General features: G+C 41.7%; 2 protein-coding genes and 1 long non-coding RNA gene across 3 annotated transcripts in view; 1 reads left to right on the top strand and 2 right to left on the bottom strand.

The window, feature by feature from the left end:
• The first annotated feature begins 158 nt into the window (after positions 1-158).
• LOC134742905 (ruvB-like helicase 1) lies at positions 159-13,724 on the top strand. Its single transcript, XM_063676099.1, has 10 exons — positions 159-396; positions 611-739; positions 2,113-2,287; positions 3,800-4,002; positions 4,724-4,892; positions 6,017-6,108; positions 7,391-7,497; positions 8,493-8,595; positions 10,201-10,292; positions 12,448-13,724. The coding sequence occupies exons 1-10, from the start codon at positions 256-258 to the stop codon at positions 12,605-12,607; spliced, it is 1,371 nt and encodes a 456-aa protein (XP_063532169.1). The 5' UTR covers positions 159-255; the 3' UTR covers positions 12,608-13,724.
• LOC134742925 (uncharacterized) lies at positions 13,693-14,729 on the bottom strand. The gene is made up of 2 exons (XR_010127980.1): positions 14,688-14,729; positions 13,693-14,491 (listed from the first exon to the last, which is right to left on the bottom strand). It is a non-coding gene; the product is annotated as an uncharacterized LOC134742925 (long non-coding RNA).
• Positions 14,730-14,783: 54 nt separating this feature from the next.
• LOC134742921 (uncharacterized) overlaps positions 14,784-23,067 on the bottom strand; it is a 56,539-nt gene continuing 48,255 nt past the window's right edge. Inside the window, exons 7-15 of the mRNA XM_063676129.1 lie at positions 22,651-22,767; positions 22,006-22,201; positions 21,341-21,506; positions 19,767-19,884; positions 18,902-19,022; positions 18,195-18,371; positions 17,904-17,991; positions 16,326-16,745; positions 14,784-15,532 (exon numbers count right to left, since the gene is read on the bottom strand). Of these exons, the coding sequence (XP_063532199.1) occupies positions 14,864-15,532; positions 16,326-16,745; positions 17,904-17,991; positions 18,195-18,371; positions 18,902-19,022; positions 19,767-19,884; positions 21,341-21,506; positions 22,006-22,201; positions 22,651-22,767 (2,072 nt within the window). The 3' untranslated portion in view covers positions 14,784-14,863. The remainder of the gene's footprint in view (positions 15,533-16,325; positions 16,746-17,903; positions 17,992-18,194; positions 18,372-18,901; positions 19,023-19,766; positions 19,885-21,340; positions 21,507-22,005; positions 22,202-22,650; positions 22,768-23,067) is intronic.

Raw genomic sequence — 23,067 nt, 5'->3', positions numbered from 1 at the left:
TTGTTGTGGACCCATCTAACTCCTAGTGAGTATTATATTCTTTGATTCTTTGCATCTAACATATAACATAACGTGGCAACACTAATCATCAAATCAAATTACCATTCATTCATGTTCATTTCATTCATAATTCTTTCAATCAATCATTCAATTCATTCATCTTGAGTGCTTTGAGTTGAGCGGTTCGTTGGCTGTTTCGCGTTGTGCCGAATTTGTTATTGTTTAGTGTGGTAAAATTACAAATAAAACTTTAAAATGAAGATTGAAGAGGTCAAAAGCACTGCTAAAACACAGAGAATATCAGCACATACCCATATTAAAGGACTGGGTTTAGACGAAAATGGGATTCCAATTCAAATGGCAGCCGGTCTCGTGGGGCAAGAAAACGCGAGAGAGGTATTTTTTATACATCTTAAATGAATTTTTTATATTTTACTGTTATGTAGAACTCTGATTTTGTTAGAATAAAACTTTGGAATAGTATTGATCAAATATGTAATGGATCTTTTTGAGGTTATAATTTGGTGGTTGCCATGGTATTGTGTAAATAATGCAATGCAACGACCAAGTCTTTGTTTTCACAAACGATTTACGATCATGGCTTCTGCAGGCTGCGGGTGTGGTCGTGGACATGATAAGGAGCAAGAAAATGGCTGGACGCGCGCTGCTGCTGGCTGGCCCACCAGGAACAGGCAAAACTGCCATCGCCTTAGCGATAGCACAGGAACTCGGCAATAAAGTAAGTCATCTTCTTTTGGTTTACTTTTATGATCAGAGCATCATCTTCATCGCGTTGTCCCGGCATTTTGCCACGGCTCATGGGAGTCTGGGGTCCGCTTGGCAACTGATCCCGAGAATTGACGTAGGTACTAGTTTTATGATCAGATAGACAAAGTTATAAAGAAATGTAGAAAAATATGTTATTGTTCTTTTTTTTTTTTTTTTTATACCACGTCGGTGGCAATCAAGCATACGGCCCGCCTGATGGTAAGCAGTTACCGTAGCCTATGAACGCCTGCAACACCAGAGATATTACACGCGCGTTGCCGACCCTTTAAAAACCTGTACACTCCTTTTTTGAAGAACCCCATACTGTAGCCCCTCGGGAAAACCTCGGCAGGGAGCTCATTCCACAGCCGAAGCGTACGCGGGAGGAAATTCCTCTTAAACCGCACAGTACGCGACCATTTAGGTGCTAGGGTGTGAGGATGAACACCCTGCCGATGGTGAGCGGTGCGGTGATAGAAAGCGGCCGTTGGCATCATGTCAAACAATTCTTCAGAGCACAGCCCATTGTACAAGCGGTAGAACACACACAAGGAGGCGAAGTCTCTCCTTAGACTTAAAGGTTCGATACCGCTTGTGAGTTTGGGATCGTCGACGATTCGTACAGCGCGCCTTTGGACTGAGTCGAAGGGTCCAAGCTGGCATCCAGGTGCTCCTGCCCAAAGGTGACAGCAGTACTCCATATGGGGTCTGACTTGCGATTTATATAGCAGCAGTCTTTGCCCCGGAGTAAAGTATCGCCGTGCTTTATTGAGCACACCGAGTTTTTTGGATGCCAGATCAGCCTTCCCTTCCAGGTGGCTACGGAATTGGACGTCACTGGAGATGTCGACACCGAGGATCCCAATACTCCCTGACATGGTAAGGGCTGTGCCTTCGAACTGTGGGATCACAGTAAATGGGGTTTTCTTAGCGGTAAACGCGCAAACTTGTGTCTTGGTGGGGTTGAATCGCACTAAATTGTCCCGGCCCCACACCGAAACTCTGGATAGAGTGCCCTCAATATCCGACACAAGCTTTTCACGACTCTCTAGCACCACGGAACGAGGGATGTTGGCACGGCCTGCGTAATAGGCATCCCCAGTACTGTCTGTTCTGTGGTGGATCCAGGATTTTGGTTTGGGAGTGGCTTAAATTGCGGTAATGGAAATGCTTTTGAGTGGGCTTAAGTCCCAGCAGCAGACCCAGCTTTAGGCCGCGGCCTGGACGCACGCTGTTCATATATTGTGCACAACCAAATGTATGAACGGCTTTAATTTGGGCAAATTGAAAAACCTAGGTTATTTTATGATTTTCAGGTTCAATTTCAACAATGTGATATTTCAGGTGCCATTCTGCCCCATGGTGGGGAGTGAGGTGTACAGTACAGAGATCAAGAAAACAGAGGTGTTAATGGAGAACTTCCGACGTGCCATCGGTCTGCGCATCCGTGAGACGAAGGAGGTGTATGAGGGGGAGGTGACGGAGTTCACTCCGGTGGAGACTGAGAACCCGGCGGGCGGTAAGACAAAAGCTATCATATATTATACAAACATTGAGAAAATAGAATACTATTAGCAAGAACACTATTTATGTCGCTAGTAGCATAGTTTAAGCTGGTGGTTCTCCATGTAAAATAAATAAATAAACACTTGATTGGTGGCTGACATTGGTATAAGTTTTTTTTCAATGGCTTAAATGGTGTTAATCTGTTAGTGATAGTGTACAGCAGGATTTCAGCTACATTAAATTAGAACTTCATAGGGATCCTGGCATAAGTGATGCTAGCAATTTGGGGTTTTAAACCCAGTAAAAGTAAATTACGACACAATATTAAGAAAAATTTGATTTGTGGAATGGTCAGGAGCAGAGAGCGAAACTTTGGTGCCGATGACAGACGTATGACGTCAAGCTAAATACAGTGTGTTGTTATATACTTAATCAAATAACAACTTTTTACTTAGCCTCTTTACTTTACTGATATTGAACCTTGAGTTGAGAGTTTTTATACGTACTGGCCACGTATAACTGTCTATGTCATGTTAAAAACAAGATTGTTGGAAAAGACAACCAATTTCTGTTTAATTTTTGTATAAATTACCGAAAAATAAATAAACATCCTATACATGGAGACTATATAAAGGAGCCAAATCTCTATGTATGAAAAGTGTCCATCAAAAAACAGTAATTAGGCGGCGCCACCATACACCGAAATACTACCAAAAACAACCTACGTAATTTGGTCGGGTTATTTGTTGCCTTATATGGTTCATGTTATACTCATGTCCCAGAGCCTAACTAGCGCCACCGGAGAGATTAGGAACTATTGTTTAAAGCTGAAAGCGGTCACTTTTGCAACAATTCTGCCATAAGAGATTGCGATCCTTTCTATACCATCCATAATCCTATATGCGACTTAACGTCATACGTCTGTCATCGGCACTAAAGTTTCGCTCTCTGGCTCAGGAGGAGTTAGACAAATTCTATATTGAGAATAAGATCCTATGTAACGTATGTATGTTTGTAAGCGTGTTTGATACTTAGGTACTTTATTAGTTGTGTATCCAATTGTTACTTCTGTGTATCTTCCTATTTATAGGCAGTGCCGAACAAGCCCTGTTTCTACTTGTTATCAATACCAGTATGTTATAATTAATGGAACTATAGGTCTTATTGTATATCTGCAAGTTTAAACTTATCTATATGTGACTGTTTGTTTCCAAAAAAAAAAAAGATGTTTTTAGAGTTCCGTACCCAAAGGGTAAAAACGGAACCCTATTACTAAGACTCCGTTGTCCGTCTGTCTTTCTGTCACCAGGCTGTATCTCATGAACCGTGATAGCTAGACAGTTGAAATTTTCACAGATGATGTATTTCTGTTGACGCTATAACAACAAATACTAAAACGTACGGAACCCTACGGTGCGCGAGTCCGACTCGCGCTTGGCCGGTTTTTTAAGTTTCTTACATTAAAAGTAAAACGTCAGTTAAATATTTGAAAATAGTTTTATAATTGAAAATGTTGCTTTCTCAGGATATGGAAAAACAGTATCTCATGTGATCATCGGACTGAAGACAGCCAAAGGCACGAAGCAGCTGAAACTCGACCCCACCATCTACGAATCACTGCAGAAGGAAAAGGTGGAAGTCGGAGATGTCATCTACATTGAAGCCAATTCCGGGGCCGTAAAAAGGCAGGGGAGAAGCGACACATTTGCCACCGAGTTTGATCTTGAGGTTGGTAATGTACTTCTTTTTTGTGGTAGAATTGCCTTTTACTTAACACCGAAGAGAATAGAGTGTATAGAGAGTTACTGTCATAGTAAATTTTGTAGTCACAGTAAATTGCTTGTGTCGCTACACTGCCATGTATCGACACAGAGTTAAAACTAAAAAGGCACGGTAATCTAAGGAAAAAACGTGCCTCGAATAGATGGCGCCACACCTTTGGCCTATACTCAGGTTGATGGCGTTGGCGACACTTTTTGATATTTAACAATGTTTAACAAAATTTTACTTATATGGAGTTACATAAATCTTTGTTAACAGTGATGATTTTGAATGATAAATATTTAATGTCATTAATTGTGGTATTTTCTATAAAAAGGGACCTTATTGTCGATGGCGCTTACGCCATTATAAACGATGCTCCGATATAAATACAATGCCGCGCGACGCTGTGCGGCGTAAGCGCCATCGACAATAAGGTCCCTTTTCATAGAAAATGCCCCAATTTTACTTTGATTAGTAATGTTTTACAGGTTAAACTCTCCACGTTAGTGTGGTGGAAAGTTTTGTGTTTCACTCGGGAGTAAAATTTGTTTAACCCTCGTGCCTTCAAACTCTCAAGATTCGAAGTTTCGAATTGGATCTTTATCTTGCTCGGCAATGTTGGCATGAGGGGTGGGGACAACTTTGCCCCTTGTAAAACAAATAACTAGAATGCTTGTATCCGTAGGCGGAAGAGTACGTCCCGCTGCCAAAAGGCGACGTCCACAAGAAGAAGGAAGTGGTGCAGGACGTGACGCTGCACGACCTGGACTGCGCCAACGCGCGCCCGCAGGGCGGCCACGACATCATGTCCATGATGGGGCAGCTCATGAAGCCTAAGAAGACGGAGATCACTGGTAAACATACCTTTGTATAAGACCAATGAGGTAAACGAGAAAAAAATTTGGGTGTCCCATACTAATCAGCGGCATCACATGTATGAAACAGCCAAATTTTTTTCACAATAGGGTATTTGACTACTATTCAAATCGGTTTCTTTTTTCGAACTGTCAAAACGAAACACTAGCATGTGACGTCACCATCAAATTACCTGCTCTTATAGTTTTATACGGGTTTTAAAATAGAAATTCTGCCTAAAAATAACTGCTGTCTACGTTTCTCTATGAATCTTCTGGTGCTTTATTTCATGCATGGTGTAAGATAATTTATTTTGAATACAGTCAAATACCCTATTTTGGCATTGGTCCCATTATAAAAGTTGTTCAGTATGGCCTATAAAGTCTACGCAGAGTATGGCTGGTGAGTAAAATTTCTCCCAGGAGATCGTAGTTATGTGAATGAGTGACAAGAAAGTTGGCTTGCCTGTTAAATTTAATACCATAACATCAGCATTTTAACCTTCTCGACGCCGTGTCAAACACAAAAGCTGCCACTCGGACGCCACGCCACCGAAGTGACTGAAATTGAACTTTATGCGAATGCACGTAGGTCTATGTTACTCTGTGGTCTGTGACGTATTAATCGGTCTTTGGCGTTGGACCTGCGGTGCCGATATATCCGTCATTGGCGTCCAAAAGGTTAAATTTAATACCATAGCCCATAAAATCAGCGTTATAAGAGTTGTCCAGGGGAGTGTTGCTAGTTAGACTAAAAAGTTTATTCACCCGCTTACATTGTATATTATATTTTAATAATAAAACATATATGTTAAATATATTAATAACGGGTCACTCACGTATTTTAAGTCGAAAAACGCTCGACATGTTTCACTCCGTACCGACACACGATCCTGATGACACTTCTCGGTACAGAGTGAAACATGTCGAGCGTCTTTCGACTTAATTAAATTAAATTCTTTATTCAACGACCAACTAGGATCAATCAGTGTTAGTAATGCTTATGGGTAATCTTATCTTACTTAAAATACGTGAGTGACCCGTTATTAATATATTTAATATGTCTGTGTCTCACGGAAGTTTTAGTTATAATATATGTTGATATTAATTTTATATGCTTACAGATAAACTAAGAAAGGAGATCAACAAAGTGGTGAACAAATATATTGACCAAGGAATTGCTGAATTGGTGCCTGGAGTTCTATTTATTGATGAGGTTTGTATAGCTGATACTACTTCCCAAATCACTAGTTCAACAGTGGAAAAAAAAATAACAAAAAAATAATGGTTATTTGTTAAGCAAGGCTGCAAAGTGGTTATTTGGCGTGAGTGTTGAAATTGAAAGCTGAGCGTAGCGAGGCTTTAAAGACACGAGACGCCAAATAATTTTGCAGCTGTGCGGAACACAACTTTTCACCTCACTACAGCGAGGCAAATGCGAGATGCAAGAAAAATAATAAAAATATAAAAATAATCATATTTCATTTTGCCCTCTATTTAACATATCAAATTTAAGACATAACACACTCAAATCCAAGTAAAATAAACAAGAGAAGAGCACCCATATTAAAAATTTAAAGTAATATTGCCGTAATTCATCGTGTTCGAAATTCAAATTACTTTTGCACGCTAGCGGATAAAATAGACTTTTACACGCAGATTTCGCGCTATAAACTGAGGTTTTCCGTGCGAGTGAGGTGAAAATGAAATTATGGAACGTAAATAGTCACCCACTTTTTGTATCATAGAAATTTCCTTACGTGAATCTGGCTGTGGAGGTGTGGAATGTGGGTACTCCCTGCAAATGTTTTTTTTTTAAAGGGAATATAATATTGGTTGTATATTACCTACTGGTTTAGATCGGATTGTAAAACTCCCAAGGCGGTTATTAGCACTACTTGCTGCCTATGTCAAAAATTTAAAGGGCCACATATGGCACATATTTTTTATTTTTATTTTATTTATTTGGAGATCCAAAAGCTGTGACATTAACATAAAAATTATAGTTTATACAGGAAGCCAATTATAGGAACTCACAGGTAGTGACATGATACTAAACTAATAGGTACTATACTAAGGTACTAATATGTACCTTAGTAAACTAATATGTACTATAAAACGTACGATACACGTGCGAATAGGGTATTTGACTTTATTTAAAATAAATAATTTACAACATGCACGAAATAAAGCACCAGAAGATTAATAGAGAAACGTAGACAGCAGTTATTTTTATACATTTTAAAACCCGTATAAAACAATAAAGAGAGGGTAATTTGATCGTGACGTCACATGCTAGTGTTTTATATAAATTCCATAGTTAGCAAATCGTTTTGACAGTTCGAAAAAAGAAACTGATTTGACTAGTCAAATACCCTATAGGTAATTCGCAACTCGTGTCGATTTAAAACTCTTGGTTCGTGTTTTAATTTATCGCCACTCGTTGCGAATTTCCTACTTTTCGCACTTGTATCGTAATGTACTAAATTTGGTTCCAGGTGCACATGTTAGACATTGAAACGTTCACGTACCTGCACCGAGCGCTGGAGTCCGCCATCGCGCCCATAGTCATCTTCGCCACCAACAGGGGGCGTTGTCTGATAAGGTACGCATCCCACATATAAGTACCACAGTTTTATAAAAGCAAATGTTTTGTATGACGCATGTAAGCGGTGGTGACCGAGTGGATATGACGTCCGACTTTTAATAGGGTATTTGACTGTATGTAAAATAAATTATTTTACACCATGCATGAAATAAAGCACCAGAATATTAATACGGAAACGCAGACAGCAATTATTTTTACACAATTTCTATTTTAAAACCCGTATAAAACTATAAAGAGTAGGTAATTTGACTGTGACGTCACATGCTAGTGTTTCATATAAATCCCGTAGCAGCAAAATCGTTTTGTCAGTTCGAAAAAAGAAACTGATTTGAAATTGCTAGTAGTCAAATATTCGGAGGTCGCGGGTTCAAATCCCGGCTCGTACCAATGACTTTTTCGGAACTCGAATATACATGTTGGCGTGTATATTTGACGACCGGTCTGGCCTAGTGGGTAGTGACTCTGCCTGTGAAGCCGATGGTCCTGGGTTCGAATCCCGGTAAGGGCGTTTATTTGTGTGATGAGCACAGATATTTGTTCCTGAGTCATGGATGTTTTCTATGTATGTAACAGGGTTTGAAATTATCCAGATAATTATAGTCCGATAAATATCGGATAATTATCCCAGGTATGGATGGTGCCATGTTTATTTTCTTTGAATTCTTTAGTAAATTTTAATATCTAGTCTTAGAATCTTCGTAAATTTATCAAATCGATAATTATCAGGCATAAAAATCACGATAATTATCAAGATAACCATCATTGATAATTATCCTTGTGACGTTTTCAATCAAAAGGTACTACATTGTCGTTTACCATAAGGACGAAAATTGCTTGTATCTTTATACGAAAAACCTATCAGAGCATCCTAATGGCAAGCGACAATGTGGTAGCTTTTGCTTGAAAACGACACATATCGTTGTCTGAGTACCCATAACACAAGCCTCCTTGTTGTCATATAGTATTTATTTATTATTTTATATTGTTTCCAGAGGCACTGAAGACATTGTTTCCCCGCACGGCATCCCCTTGGACCTGCTGGACAGGTTGCTGATCATCCGCACGCTGCCGTACAATAAGTCCGAGCTGCTACAGGTAACCTTGTACTCATCACTTTACATGTTTTTAATGTCATTACCGGGTCTAACGCGCTTATCACTTTCAATGTTTTTCATGTCATTACCGGGTATAATTTCATAAACTTAAAAACTAAACACTATTTTGACAATAGAACGGCGTGGCTCCGTTGAATCGTCAACGTGAATTATCATTTCCTTTGTCGAAAATAATTATCATTTCCTCTGTCGTTTCTTATCGATATTTTAGAATCGATGCCGTGTTCTAATCGATCTGTGAATCGATGCTTTTGAATCGTTTCGCGCGGCTCATGTTTCTCATCACTAAATTACGCTCGTGACATCAAAGTACCTACGCAAAATGTTACACGCTCGGTCTCCCTACAAATTGCCGAGCTCTTTTCTTCTATCTTGATATACCTATAGTTCTGTGAGTGCAACCTAGTTGAAACGTCGGAAAAAAGCTAAAATAATTAAATTTAAGCGTGTTAGACCCGGTAATGGCATTAATTATGTGTACAAAAAGCGAGAGCTAAAGTGTTATACTTCCAATGTTTTTTATTCTAACATTTTTTTTCGTGTATTGCAATTGAATTTAATCGTTGATGTCAACTTATGTTATTGAGTGTTTATTTGAGTCCTATTGTCAAAGAAAAATGGGCTGCGTACAGTGTGGGAAGGATTATTAGTGCACGGTGTTAACTAAAGACCGGGGGCCCGTTTCTCAAAAGCTTGTAACTTGTAATTCAATTCAATTCAATATTTTTATTTCGAATAAAAAAATCATATTATTGTTAGTGCAAGGCACAGCAAAACTTATAAATCTATGCTAGTGATAAAAATAAGCGGATGTCACTTTTTGACAGCTTCTGTTAGAAAGGGATTTCCGCTTGTATTACAAGCTACAAGCTTTTGGGAAACGGGCCCCAGGGGCCCATTTTGTGTTCATCGCAGGTACTAGGTAACCTATTTGTTCCTGAGTAATTATTGTTATTGTTATCTAAGTATGTATTTATATCTTTGAATACAGTCAAATACCCTATTTTGGCATTGGTCCCATAATAAAAGTTGTTCAGTATGGCATATAAAGTCACTGCAGAGTATGGCTGGTGAATAAAATTTCACCCTGTTACTACCCAGGAGATCGTAGTTATGTTAACGAGTGACAAGAAAGTTGGTTTGCCCGTAAAATTTAATACTTAACCATAGTCCATAACATCAGCGTTTTAAGAGTTGTCCAGGGGAGTGTTGCTAGTGAGACTAAAAAGTTAATTCACCCGCTTACATTGTATATTTTAATAATAAAATAATATACATATGTTAAATATATTAATAAGTATGTATATCGTCGCTCAGTACCCACAGTACAAGCTTTGCTTAGTTTGAGGCTGGGTTTATTAGTATAAGATTGTCCTCAAATATTTCTTTAAAGTTATATAATCATTTCCATACATTATTTAAGTTTCGATCGGCTTTTTCTATCAACGTTAACTTGGCTAGCCATCCGGTAGTTCCCGTGTTTACGTACGGTCCCAGTTAGAAACGGGACGGGACTATAGTTGTTGTGGAGGGGAGGGAGGAGGGAGGAGGGAGGAGGGAGTTATTGACTGTGAGTGTTGTTTAGATCCTGAAGTTGCGCGCCACCACGGAGGGCGTGGCCGTGGAGGAGGACGCGCTCGCCAAGCTGGCCGACGTCGGCGCCGACACCACGCTCAGGTGAGGAATGCTCTACCGGACGACGGCGGGGCGGACTCGCACACCGAGGGCTTCGCACTTTTTAATATTTGTTGTTACAGCGGCAACAAAAAATTGTGTAAAAATTTCAACTGTCTAGCTATCACGGTTCATGCAATACAGCCTGGGGACAGACAGACACACGGACAGAGGAGTTTTAGTAATAGGGTTCCGTACCTAAAGGGTAAAAACGGGACCCTATTACTAAGACTCCACTGTCCGTCTGTCCGTCTGTCTGTCTGTCTGTCATCAGGCTGTATCTCATGAACCGTGATAGCTAAACAGTTGACATTTTCACAGATGATGTATTTCCGTTGCCGCTATAACAACAAATACTAAAAAGTACGGAATCCTCGGTGCGCGAGTCCGACTCGCACTTGGCTCGTTTTATTTTTTGATTGCTAAAAATGGGTGTTGAATTTTTATAATAAGTTAATACAATTTTTATCGAATTGAAAGTAATTGTTATAGAAATGTATTGTAAACGTCGGGTTTCGGTAGGACTTTTATTAGGCTCGATACCCTCCTACGCTAATCTGACGTCGGTCGAGCGTACGAACGAACACAATGTGAAATAATTATGAAATATAGTGTATAAGCTAAAGTGTAAATATAAATATAAATGTAATTTGAATGTTAGCATGTAAGGTATCTTATCTGTTAGTGCTAATATTACATATTAAATAAATAAATAAATAAATAAATGTTGTATGGTTCGTAGCACAGCGATGCTCACGTCCGGGGCAGATTGATTGCTGCGCGCGGCTGATGCCAGCGCCGCCGCCGCCGCCGCCGCCGCGTGCGTCGGCGTGCGGACGGACGCGCACACTCGCGCGCACGCCCCACGCTCGGGGCAAAACTAACCGGGTGCCCGGACGCACGGGGGGCGTTGTTTTATCATACCATTATTTTGGACCCGGGTATGTCCTTAAACTGCGTCCGGACCCGTATATGTCCTTAAACTACGTCCAAAAGAGAGGTACGGGCACTATGAATGACATCTCACTTGTGTGGTAGGGCACAGGACAGCGGATGCCATTCCAGATCTAGAGCAGAGCCCAACTGGGGAAGTACCTCCACCTTACAGAAAACCGCAGCCGAATAACACTAGACCCTACTCATAGTGTTGTGCTCCTGCCGGTGAGTAAGGTTGCCAGAGCTCAACGAGGGAGAGGAGTGTTAGGGTCGGCAACGCGCGTGTAATATCTCCGGTGTTGCAGGCGTTCATAGGCTACGGTAACTGCTTACCATCAGGCGGGCCGTATGCTTGATTGCCACCGACGTTGTATAAAAAAAAAATACACCACCGACGGGACGCTCGACCGACGGCAGCGATCAACGACAGCGGCAAATTAAGCTCTACATCTGTACGAAGTAAATTATTGAAATATTAGCAACATCCGTATTGTAATATTTTTTATCTATACACATATCATAAACCCTGTATGATGCCTTCGAAATCCGTAAATAATGGCCAACATAAGATAAACTGTTTTGTTACAGCAAATTTTTTATCTGTCAAAATGTTATTATTGCTAAATAATAACATCGATTTCGATAATATTATTTCATGCAAATTTCGAACATCTCTGAAAAACAAAGAAATTTGATTTAACCTCTATTCTAATATCGGTCGAGATGATGTTTTATTTGAAATGAAATATCAATTGCGTACAATTTTAGTCGCTCGTTAGTCGGTATAATATCGAACTATATGGCAATCGACCCCCACTCTAGTTTGTCTCTGAATAAAAAAAATACGGTTGTGCGACATGCGTGAAAAGTTTTCTTTGTCGCCTATCTTTTAATTCGTTTGTAAGTAAAAAATAGTTTGTTTTGTCGTTTTTAAAGTAACTCTAGCAAAAGTTTCGTGTAAAATGTGCAATAAAGATATTTCGGAAACTCCACCACCACATATCCGCGAATTCCGCCAGAGCGCAACTATGCCCCAATGGCGGCCGTAATATGGGGTTAGTGAATATATCATAGAAAGTTTATAATATGTTTGTATATAAAGCAACTTATGTAACTGTACATAATTAGGCACTAAAACACTCGTGTGATTCTATTATGAAACTCGGTTCGTTCGTTTCATAAACCTTTAATTATGTGGCAGTGACATAAAGTAGTATTGCAGGTACGCGGCGCAGCTGCTGACGCCGGCGCAGCTGGCGGCGCGCGCGGACGGCGCGGCGCGGGTGGGGGCCGCGCACGTGGCCGCCGTCGCCGCGCTCTTCCTCGACGCCAAGTCCTCCGCGCGCATACTCACGCTGCACGGAGATAAGTACATGAAGTAGATAGTTACACGCCACGCCGCGCCGCGCCCCGCCCCGCCCCGCCCCGCCCCGCCGCCCACCCTCCGCTCCCGTCTGCTCTTTTTTTTTTTCCTATCTGGCTTTTACTCCCCGCAATTTTGCACGGAGTGAATTTGCCAATGTCGGTTCCGTCTGCTCTTGACTCGCGCTAGAAACCGACAAAGGAGGCGCGGGGCGTCACGTGCGGGGCCCGTCAAAAATTATGATGACGTGTGTCGGCGTACCCATCGAAATTCAATGCTGTACATTTTGAACCGTTCCCGCTCCGATGTACTTTACGGCGACCGTGTAAGGTTCCCCAGTGGCCAAGTTAACGTGAAAGATTGAAAATTGTCATCATTTTACCACCGCAATGATAAGTATAAATAATATAATATTTAAAAAAAATAACCTAAAGCTCCTGACATTATGTGCCTAAGTCACATGTGTGTAAAAAATACGCATGTTATGAAAAAGTGTTTTGCGAGCGGAACCTACCTTGACCCGGAGCCTGTTTCGAATTTAACGACTTGTTACGACTCTTTTTGGGGATTCACAACTTCGGGAACAAATCTAATTGTTTCATTAATTATTTTGATTTGTGTTTTTTAATAGTCGCATAAACTGAATAAAATAAAATATACTGAATATAATAAATTATAAACTGAAATAGACTGACGAAGCCGCCTAGGAGTGCAAGACGTTAAGCCCGGATTGTTAAAAACGCCGCGCGGTACGAATCCGACCTACACCACTGGAGGGCTTCGTCACTTTTTCTTTCATATATGACATCTATTTCAGTCTATAACCGTAACAAGTTGTTAAATTTGAATTGGACTTCTGGCCCTGTAAATACTATGATTTTGTCCATATTTTCGTCATTCTTTGATCTTTTGACGGATTGTCAATTTAATGTTACATTCTAGTTATGTGATATTAGTAGCATTATAGTATAATTTGCAATTATACTTTTTAGTTTAACAGTGAAAGCAGTTATTTAGTTATATGAATGAAATGCTTTCAATTTTCTCTACGAATATTGTTTTTGTTGTTAGGTATAATACAAGACATGGAAGTAAAACAAATGATAATAAATAAGATTTCTAATTAAGTATATAAAGTGTTTCTTATTCTACAGCCTTATTTTATATACACAAAACCAGTTCTTTTAATAGGCAATTGCATTTAAATAGTTCTCTAAAGCAGACACAATACACTGGGTTTTAGTTTCTCTCACATTAAAGCTTGCGGCCTGAGATCCTAATAATAACAACAAAATTATATAATTTAGAAAAATACCAAGTTTAATACTAAAATGTACTTGCCTTCCGAGTCCCAGCGTGCTACGTGTAGTACCTATTAATTGATTTCAGTCTGTTTTGTTCGAATAAAAAAATAGAATTCTCTAAAGGCTTGTGCACACCAGATGCGTGTGCGTAGACGTTGGCACGTGCGGGTTTGTAATATACAGATCCTTATGCGAGACGGCACACCGCTTGCGTGATGTGCGTGCACGGCTCCAACATACTTGTAACGCACACGCAGCCGGTGCGCTCTGGCCTTTAACAACTAACTATATTTGAATATCTAGCAAAAATATTATGCTGGGTCTCGAAAACTTGTACAATACTATGTCCAAATCCCATATTTTTGAGCTATTACTGATATAGCATTATTCTACTTCATTTCCATGGAATCTAAGGTGATTCATACAATCAATTGTATCTCTACACAGTACTCCTCACTCTCAATACGAGTTTTCTCCATTTAACACAACTACAGGCCTTTCTAACTTAGTCGGAATGTAAGGATCACTTTAAAAATCACGTATTTATACAATACAAGAATTTGCATAAAGCTATTTGGTTTAAACGACTATTATATTCACTGTTCTATTTTTATTAAATCATTTTACCGTTTAGACTCACTTGTTTTAGTCACTCGCGCGACATGTTTCGGAGAGCCTAGGTCTCCTTTCTCAAGCACTAATAGTGCGAGCAGCGTTCACGACGACCGTGTATTGCGTACACTATATAAATTTATAATTTATAATTATTATTAATTTATATTTAAATTCGATTACTGTTCTATTTGTTTTAAGGAAGCAGAAGATTTCATCAACACAGATTTATTGAGGTCCTTGTAGATACTATCATTTACTGACTATATGATTCCTATGCTTTGAACCGCGTTTTTTGCCGTTCAAACCATTTAGCCCTCAATCATCGACTAACTAAATCAAATCATGACTATACTCGCTCACGTGGCTTCACCGGGCTTGTCTCTCGTCGCCGGGTAAGGTACGGGGATGTAGCGCGGGTCGCCCGGCGTGCCCACGGTCGTTACCGGCGGCGAGAACGTAGGCAAATCCACTCGAAGGTCTCGAAGCTCCGGCTTTGCCGTATGCCGGTACAACGCTTCAAACTGTAACTCCTCAGGGTATGAATGGGAACGGATTTTACGCTCGTCTCGAGCGTTGCTCGGGTAGACTATGACGATCTTTTCGCCTTCGCTCCGGAGAGCGACAGGCGGTAAAGCCGTACTCGTCGTCACGGTCGGACCTGGGACCACCTGTAGCATCTCCGCCGGCACCGACGCCATTACCTCCGAAGCGGCCGCTTGTAGCTTTTCCGTCGTCGTCGTCGTTGTAGTAATTTCAGGATCTTCAGGCGATTCCATCTCGCGCTTCTCCCCCGGTGGACCCATCGTTCGTAACGTCTCTATCTTCATTTCTAGAGTGGGCGTGGGCACGGGTACCGAGCTGGTGACGTTGGCGTCCATGGGGATGTAGCGCGCGGTGGGTTTGGGGTTCTCCCGGGAGCCGAAGATGGGCAGGCGCGGCGCGTACGCGGACACGAGCGGGAGGAGCGTGTCGCGCGCGTAACGCTCGGCGCGCGAGATGAATGACGCCAGGCGGGACGGCAGGAACTGAAATTAATATTTTTGTTAACTTTATTTTTGATAAGGTCAATGTGGAGAAGACCGTCTACAAGCTCTTTCGTCGCTTCTAACTCTTACGTTTATACACATACTTCACTTACAGAAGGTCGGTAGAGCAGGAGCGAAGCTCTTCCTTCCTGTGTACTACGTATTCAAATACGAGAATTCTTGTCCTATAACAGTCTTCCCAACCAAAAACCTTGTGTCTTCTTCACATTGGCTTTACAAGCATATTGTCTGTAGGTTCTTATTTGAGCAGTCATGTTATCGAGGAGATTCCAACTCGTATAAGCAGCGCGATTCATGTTCCCACTTCCTGTTTTCATCATCAGATCTGGATTATCTACATTCTGGATGGCTATGACGCCCGTCTTCGTCTTAACCCGTTATGACCTGAATTATTATAGAATCTCAGAAAGTGATAATTATTGGATAGGTGTAATATTGCTGTCAAATGTCCCCTTAGTTACCGCTAGGCCAATAAGTGGTGTTGATAAGGGGTAACGTACCTTACTTGCACAAAGAAACTTGTCTACTCGCGATCTCTACGTTTACGTTGGTAACGCCTCAGTAGGCCTAGCACATGATTGGCTCGACTGTATCTCGCCGCGAGATAGACTACCCGTCTTTTACTAACTGTATGAATTAAAGGGGAACGGGTAGTCTATGTCGCGGCGAGATACTCTCGTGCCAATCATGTGCTAGCCCGGCTGGACATCTCAACAACACGGACGTCAAGCAAACGAGGGTATCTGCCGAAGACACACACGATGCTAGTTACCTGCACAGCGAAGCTCGTCTCCTTATCCGCCGCGTCCGCCTGGTCCTCATAGGTCGGCGTGGTCGACATGTCATAGTTCTTCGCCTTCCGCACTGGAGGCGGCGTCGTCGACCGCGGCGCTTGAGTCGCTCGCAGCAGCGGCTCAGATATCTCTGCAGGCGGCTCATCGGCCCGCTGCCTCGACGTTTTGTGTTGTCTCGGTTTAAGGACCGGTTCAGCGATCTCTATCGCCCCGCCGGGCGCCAGCTTGGTGTTGGTGACGCCGAAGGCGCGGCCGGCGTCGGCGCCGGTCCACTCGGCGGTGTCCACGAGGCGGAACGGCGGCTCGTCCGACAGCTCGTTATCGTGGAGATCCACCGGCGCGGCTTTCGTCGACGTGTCACGCTTGATGAGCTCGTCGGCTGTGGAGTTGGCGTCGGTCTGAGGGATCAAGAATGAAATTGGATAACAGAGGTCTTTAAATTAGCTCCATGCATGAATTTATTTTTATTTTTGGATTCATAATTTATATCGTTGGAACACCGGAAATGATAAATAGTAGATTGTTAACCAAGGGATGAAAGGCAGTCATTTCTGCTGAGGTATTTTTGGCGCTCGAACGCAGTGAGAGCGCCAATAGTCCGAGGCTGAAATGATGCCTTTCACCCGAGTTAAACACTCTACTTTTCATTTCGAATACGAGGAAAGTAAAATGCATGTCTTTTTTAAAACATGACCAAGTATAATTTTTTATAGTATTTTTAGGTACCCTACCTTCAGTTAACAATTTAGGCAAAAGTGTCTCTATTTATAGAATGGAGAGTCAAATATCAGAATGGAAATTGTATAACAAATACATTTAAATTCAAATTTCAATTGCTTATCGTAAAAAAATTCAAAAAATCGTACTTCGAACGTAAAATGCTCTAGTGCAGACACGTATCATTTTCTGCACACCTTTTAGAACAACAATGACCCTCTTTCAGAGCATGAGAAATGAAAAATACTTTTGTAAACCTTAACATTATTTTATTAAAAAAATATTTAAAATGTTGAAAATTTTTGAGCGGTTGAAACGCTCATAATTTTTGGCGCGAATTCGACAGAGCGTGATGACGTCACACGTTGGGCGGTCCAACTGACGTTTGCTACTAATGACACTAATCTGTCGAACGCGTGACGTCACGTGGCGTTTCGAGCGTTTCGCTCACTAGCTTTTCGCGGGCAAATTTTTGTACTTTTTATTTATAATTTTAAGTAATTAAATGGTAATTTAAAAACGGAAATAATAATAATAATAAAAGACGTTTATTCAAGAAGTTGTAACATAGGTACATAATAAAAGTACACGATAATAATTCGTTGTTTTATTGCTTGTGAATGAAATAAATGAAATGAATGAATGAATGCTTACAAACTAATTGAAAGGGAAGGTGGCTCAACTGATGTCTGTGCCAAAAAGGCATCATGCATCATGATGCATTTGTAACATGATATAACGGTAACAAACATCCGAATAAAACATATTTCGTTCGAATATAAACTTCATGCATGAGGCTAATTCTTGGTAACTAAGACGTAATTACGCAAGAAACTTACATCCTGTATTTGGCAGTCTCCGGGATAGAGTGGCAGTTCGACGGCCTCATCTGACAGCAACTGAAGCCCTTTCTTGCAGAAAGATGACCTGTCAAAAAAGCAAACATGGACAATATAAAACTGCTCTTATAAGAGCAACCGTCACTGTTTCTCTGTTTAATCGCAGAGTGTCAGTCGATCGATCACAAACTGTTCTTATCAGAACATTTCTCTGATACTATGACAATGTGTCAGTCGATGTATTATGTATATGTATTGTTCCCACAAATGCATAGTTAACGAGGAACTCACGTCTTGCCGAAGCTGTCAGCGATGAGCAGTTTGTGCAGCCGTATGACTTTCGCGCCTGCCGTCAGCCAACCGGAGTACCCCGCGTAGTGGACCGTCGCCCGCAAGGGCACGCCGAGCGCCGGGTGGGGCACGATCATGTGCGTGAAACGAGCCGCCGCGGGTGAGGTCACTTCGCGCCTGCAATAAATCCTTTATATTATTGGGGGAAAGTAAGGTGCCTATCGCATTTTTTGGGGATAGAATACCTCAAGTCTACTGGCGTGTCATGGTCGCGCTTTGAATGAATTTTTTTTCCTTTACTTTCATCTGCCATCGGCTTTTTTAGCCATAATCAGATTATATGTACTATTTTTTTTTCCCAGGTGGTGGTCCATTAACCACCATTCCTTTTATGTGGGTTATTCTCTCTGGTCCAGTTCCAAGATCTGCCACCTTTTGAGTCTTGTGATGTTATTGGTGTTTGGTGTTGTGAAAAAAATTATGAAAAAAAAAAACCGTTTAAGTGACTGAAACTTTTGTTTCAAGATATCCTTTCCATGGCCACTTTTTCAAACTATCATTTACGTTTGTAAATGATAGTTTGCGTCTGTTTAGACGTACTAACTACTTAGGTACTTTATTCCGTTTTCGTCGATGTAGCTTTCACCTATTACCTAGAGCTTGACAGACTGATAGAAGTGATAGACATGATAGAAGTCTCGACTCACTTGGTCATCGGGAAGGTCTCGTTGAGCCCCGAGTCTCCGTGCAGAGTGAGCGACACGCGCCCGTAGTTCGCCTTCGCGCCAGCTTCGCTCTCGGCCCACACCGACACGTGATATTGGTGAGCTGTTAGACAAACACATTTTATTGATCAGTGGTAATAGACTGAAGAATTCATAGTACTCCAAGCTAACTCGTTATGTAGCTACTGATCTCTGAATATTTTATTATCTCTGAAAACTTGTCAAAAACCTGTTAAAGGTACAGTATGTATAAGTTACTCTATGGTTTACTAAAAAGGCTAGTCCTGCACTCTGGTGGCAGAACATTGTAGTAATATATTATAAGACAGTGTGAAATGTAATTCAAGACCAGCTCATCCTCGACCTTACCTCGAGAAAACTGTCGTAATCGGCGCAGGGGAAGGCAGGGAAGTGGCACTTAGGGGACACTGAGTCGGTGAAGAATTTGTAGGCCCGCCGGTGGTTGCACAGCGAGCGGCCTTCCACCGACATTTTATTGATCAGTGGTAATAGACTGAAGAATTCATAGTACTCCAAGCTAACTCGTTATGTAGCTACTGTAGCTACTCTACAAAAATGTCTTCCACTATTTCCTTTTATCGTATAACAAATCATGTTGACAACATAGTTTTCTGTTCGGCAGCACTTTTTGACTGCAAATCTGTGCAGAGTCAGCTTGGTTCGACTATAGTGTTTTTAGTGTCCAAAATGTATTGTCGATGGAACTAATGTTGACAAAGTCCGCTTCAGGCGGCAAGGGATCGATCAATGTGTCTTCAATCCTTTTTGTGAGGGCTGCATCGAATGACTGAATGAATGAAAATGATGTTTGTTGAGCATATCTTACCGCAGAAGGGTTCTTCCTCCCTGGTGAGCAGGTACAGCTGGCCGCGGCCCAGCGAGCGGTCCGCGTAGTAGCCCATGTTGCCGCAGCGTTCCTCGCCGCCGCACGGGAAGCAGCGGCCCTGGGAACCAAATTTACTTGGTATCATCAAAGATAGATATAACTCCGTAATAGATGGATACAGTCTAAGGAAAAAACGTGCCTCGAAAATCACGAAAATTTGATTCTCGATTAGATGGCCCCACTAGTTTTGGTCTACTCTCGTATAGAGGGCGTTGACGGTTTCGTTTGGTATTTATAATTTTAATGCATATCAGTGAAAGAACATGGGTCAAAATCATATAAAAATAATTAATGCGAATAAAAACTTCATTTATCCATATTTAAATACATTTTAACGTATTTTTATAAATCTTCATTTTTAGTTTTAAAGTATGTTGATAGATGGCAGTGAATTTACAGTGGTTACAAAATTTACTATGACAGTACCGCTCTATCTTATTATATCCTCTTTGGTATCATTTATCATTTGTATTCTTTGCGAAATCGATCTCACATCGTTACAGTCGGACCGAGATAGCTTTGCATGGCATTTGCGATGACAAAGTGTGGAAATGACATCATTAATGTAAAATTTCTATGAAAATATGACGTTTATAATTATACTCCCTCACTCCCGCAAAGTTAGTTTAGACGGACTCATTTCGGTGTACTTCCTTTATTTCGCCAAATTTCACTTGGCAACCAACTTTTCGCCAAAGTTTCATTTGGCAAACCAATCGTTGGCATAACCTTACTTCGCAGCCATTTCATTTCCCAACACCATACTTGCGAAATGAAAATGACGTACTAGGTTGCGTTAGGTTAGGTTGGATTATGTAAATTTGCGAAATGAAATTTCGCCCAACTAAAAATATGGAATAAATAGTTTGGGAACTGAAAGTTTGTCAAGTAATTTTCGCCGAAACATCAGTAAACCCTCATTTCTTATTGATGAGGGTCGCGATTCCTCTGTGAAGGAAATCTCAAAGTTGTCTCTCCAATGTATGTCAGTTTTAGGCATCATGATACAGGAAGTGCGACGTGCAGATTAGTGTCGAATCATGTACGGATTAGTTCAGAACATCTTGTTGGACTGCGATCACTAACATAACAGTGATTACTTTGCCGGTGAGTTGTAGGGAATATTACGCGAAACTCTGCGTAGGGGGCGCCAGGGCGCCACTATCGCGGGGTCTATCGTGAAACAAGAAAATTTATTTATCTAACTTACTAACTAACATCTCTGTCACGCTTGCACATTCGAGCGATAAAGAGGCAGATAGCGAATTTTCGGATTCGCGTTCCCCGGTAGGTCCTCGTCTGTAAGCAAACCGCCTTGATGTGATGCATCAATGTCATATTTTATTATCTCTGAAAACTTGTCAAAAACCTGATAAAGTTACAGTATGTATAAGTTACTCTATGGTTTACTAAAAAGGCTAGTCCTGCACTCTGGTGGCAGAACATTGTAGTAATATCCCCTATTGTAAGACAGTGTGAAATGTAATTCAAGACCAGCTCATCCTCGACCTTACCTCGAGAAAACTGTCGTAATCGGCGCAGGGGAAGGCAGGGAAGTGGCACTTAGGGGACACTGAGTCGGTGAAGAATTTGTAGGCCCGCCGGTGGTTGCACAGCGAGCGGCCTTCCACCGACGCCGCCGCCCAGGGCAGCACCAGGTCCGAGACAGCCCCCACGAATCTGAATACAATAAGTTTTACTATAGCCCATAATTTACACAAGTTAAACCAGACGGCTTGACGTAGACTCTCGTGACTTGACTAGTAAAGATTCGTACTGTGCTGTGTAAAACTAATTTATAGATAAATTGGCCACTCCAGACCCAGAGATGATAGACCTTACGCTGACAACTTAATACTATTTAACAGCTTTCAAATGTCAGATAGCTAATGTGCCCTATAGACTCCTACGGATTAGGGTCTCCCCGTTGGAGTGGATGACGTCCATGATGGAGCGTCTCATGACAATCAAGCTGGTGGGGGCATTCTGGAGAGTATTGTACTTCAACCACAAAGGTATACGGTCAAGCCTTACAAATTAGAGTCTCCATTGGGGTAGAAATCGACGTGGCCGAGCGGCTGCGCGGCGCCCAGCCTGCCCAAGATCAGGGTCTCCCCGTTGGAGTGGATCACGTCCACAATCCAGCTAGTATTCTACCACCACAAAGTTCAAGCCTTACAAGTTGGAGCAGCCGTGCTGCACCCGCCCCCCGTTGGGGTAGAAGTCGACGTGGCCGAGCGGCTGCGCGGCGCCCAGCCCGCCCAGGATCAGGGTCTCCCCGTTGGAGTGGATCACGTCCACGAAGGCGGCGTCGCCGCGGTCCAGTCGCGCGCGCGGGTCTTGGAACTCGAAGAGCGGGCCTGCCGGGTCTAGACCTGGGGTTATAAGATGATTAGAAAAGTTGCAACGTAATTTGGCTCCTCACAGAATGTGCTGCATTGGCGTTTTGTAACGCCCATTACTAAGTCCGTGGTTGGACATTTAAATCTGCAGGCAGCATATGTACAATTTCTATTAACGTATTGCGTCACTGCGTTTGACGACCGGTCTGGCCTAGTGGGTAGTGACCCTGCCTGTTGAAGCCGATGGTCCTGGGTTGGAATCCCGGTAAGGGCATTTATTTGTGTGATGAGCACAGATATTTGTTCCTGAGTCATGGGTGTTTTCTATGTATTTAAGTATTTATGTATTATATATTCATATTCATACTCATCATGCTATATACTCGCAAGTGTGCCTCAGATAGAACAATGAATGGGCTGAATTTCTTAGAACCATTCCCTTAGGCCTTAAGGGGCTGGTAGGAGTGGCTCAGCTATAGTACCTGTAATGCGACTAATATTTCTTAATTCTGATCCTGCGAAGCCGGCCACGTGCGCGCCCAGGCTGAACCCAATCAAGTGAACGTCTTCGAACCGTAGGTCTATGTACTTCGCGAAACCTACGAACACACAAACAGATATTAGTAGTCGCGTCACTGCTTTCCTAAATTATACAATGAGCATATATCTAAGTAACATTTTAGATTATGCCTTCATTGTGCATTGTACCTAAATATCGCCTTGGAATTTTCCGATTCGTTTTGCTTCACCTCTCTAGTGAATTTATCGGTTCTCTGCCTTTTCGCCGAAAATTGTATTGCAGAATTTCACTTGGCAACCAACTTCTCGCCAAAGTTTCATTTGGCCGAATTTCATTTCGCAACTTTACATAATCCAACCTTTTTTTTACATGGGGAATG

The sequence above is a fragment of the Cydia strobilella genome, chromosome 7 (assembly GCF_947568885.1).
Source record: "Cydia strobilella chromosome 7, ilCydStro3.1, whole genome shotgun sequence".
Classification (NCBI taxonomy): domain Eukaryota; kingdom Metazoa; phylum Arthropoda; class Insecta; order Lepidoptera; family Tortricidae; genus Cydia; species Cydia strobilella.
The sequence above is the reverse complement of the archived record's forward strand: the minus strand, read 5'-3'. Positions and strand labels throughout refer to the sequence as shown.

Coding starts and splice junctions, on each gene's coding strand:
- LOC134742905 (XM_063676099.1), top strand. CDS start 256: ATGAAGATTGAAGAGGTCAAAAGCACTGCTAAAACACAGAGAATATCA. Junction 4,003..4,723: donor CCACCGAGTTTGATCTTGAG/GTTGGTAATGTA, acceptor TTGTATCCGTAG/GCGGAAGAGTACGTCCCGCT. Junction 7,498..8,492: donor AGGGGGCGTTGTCTGATAAG/GTACGCATCCCA, acceptor TATTGTTTCCAG/AGGCACTGAAGACATTGTTT.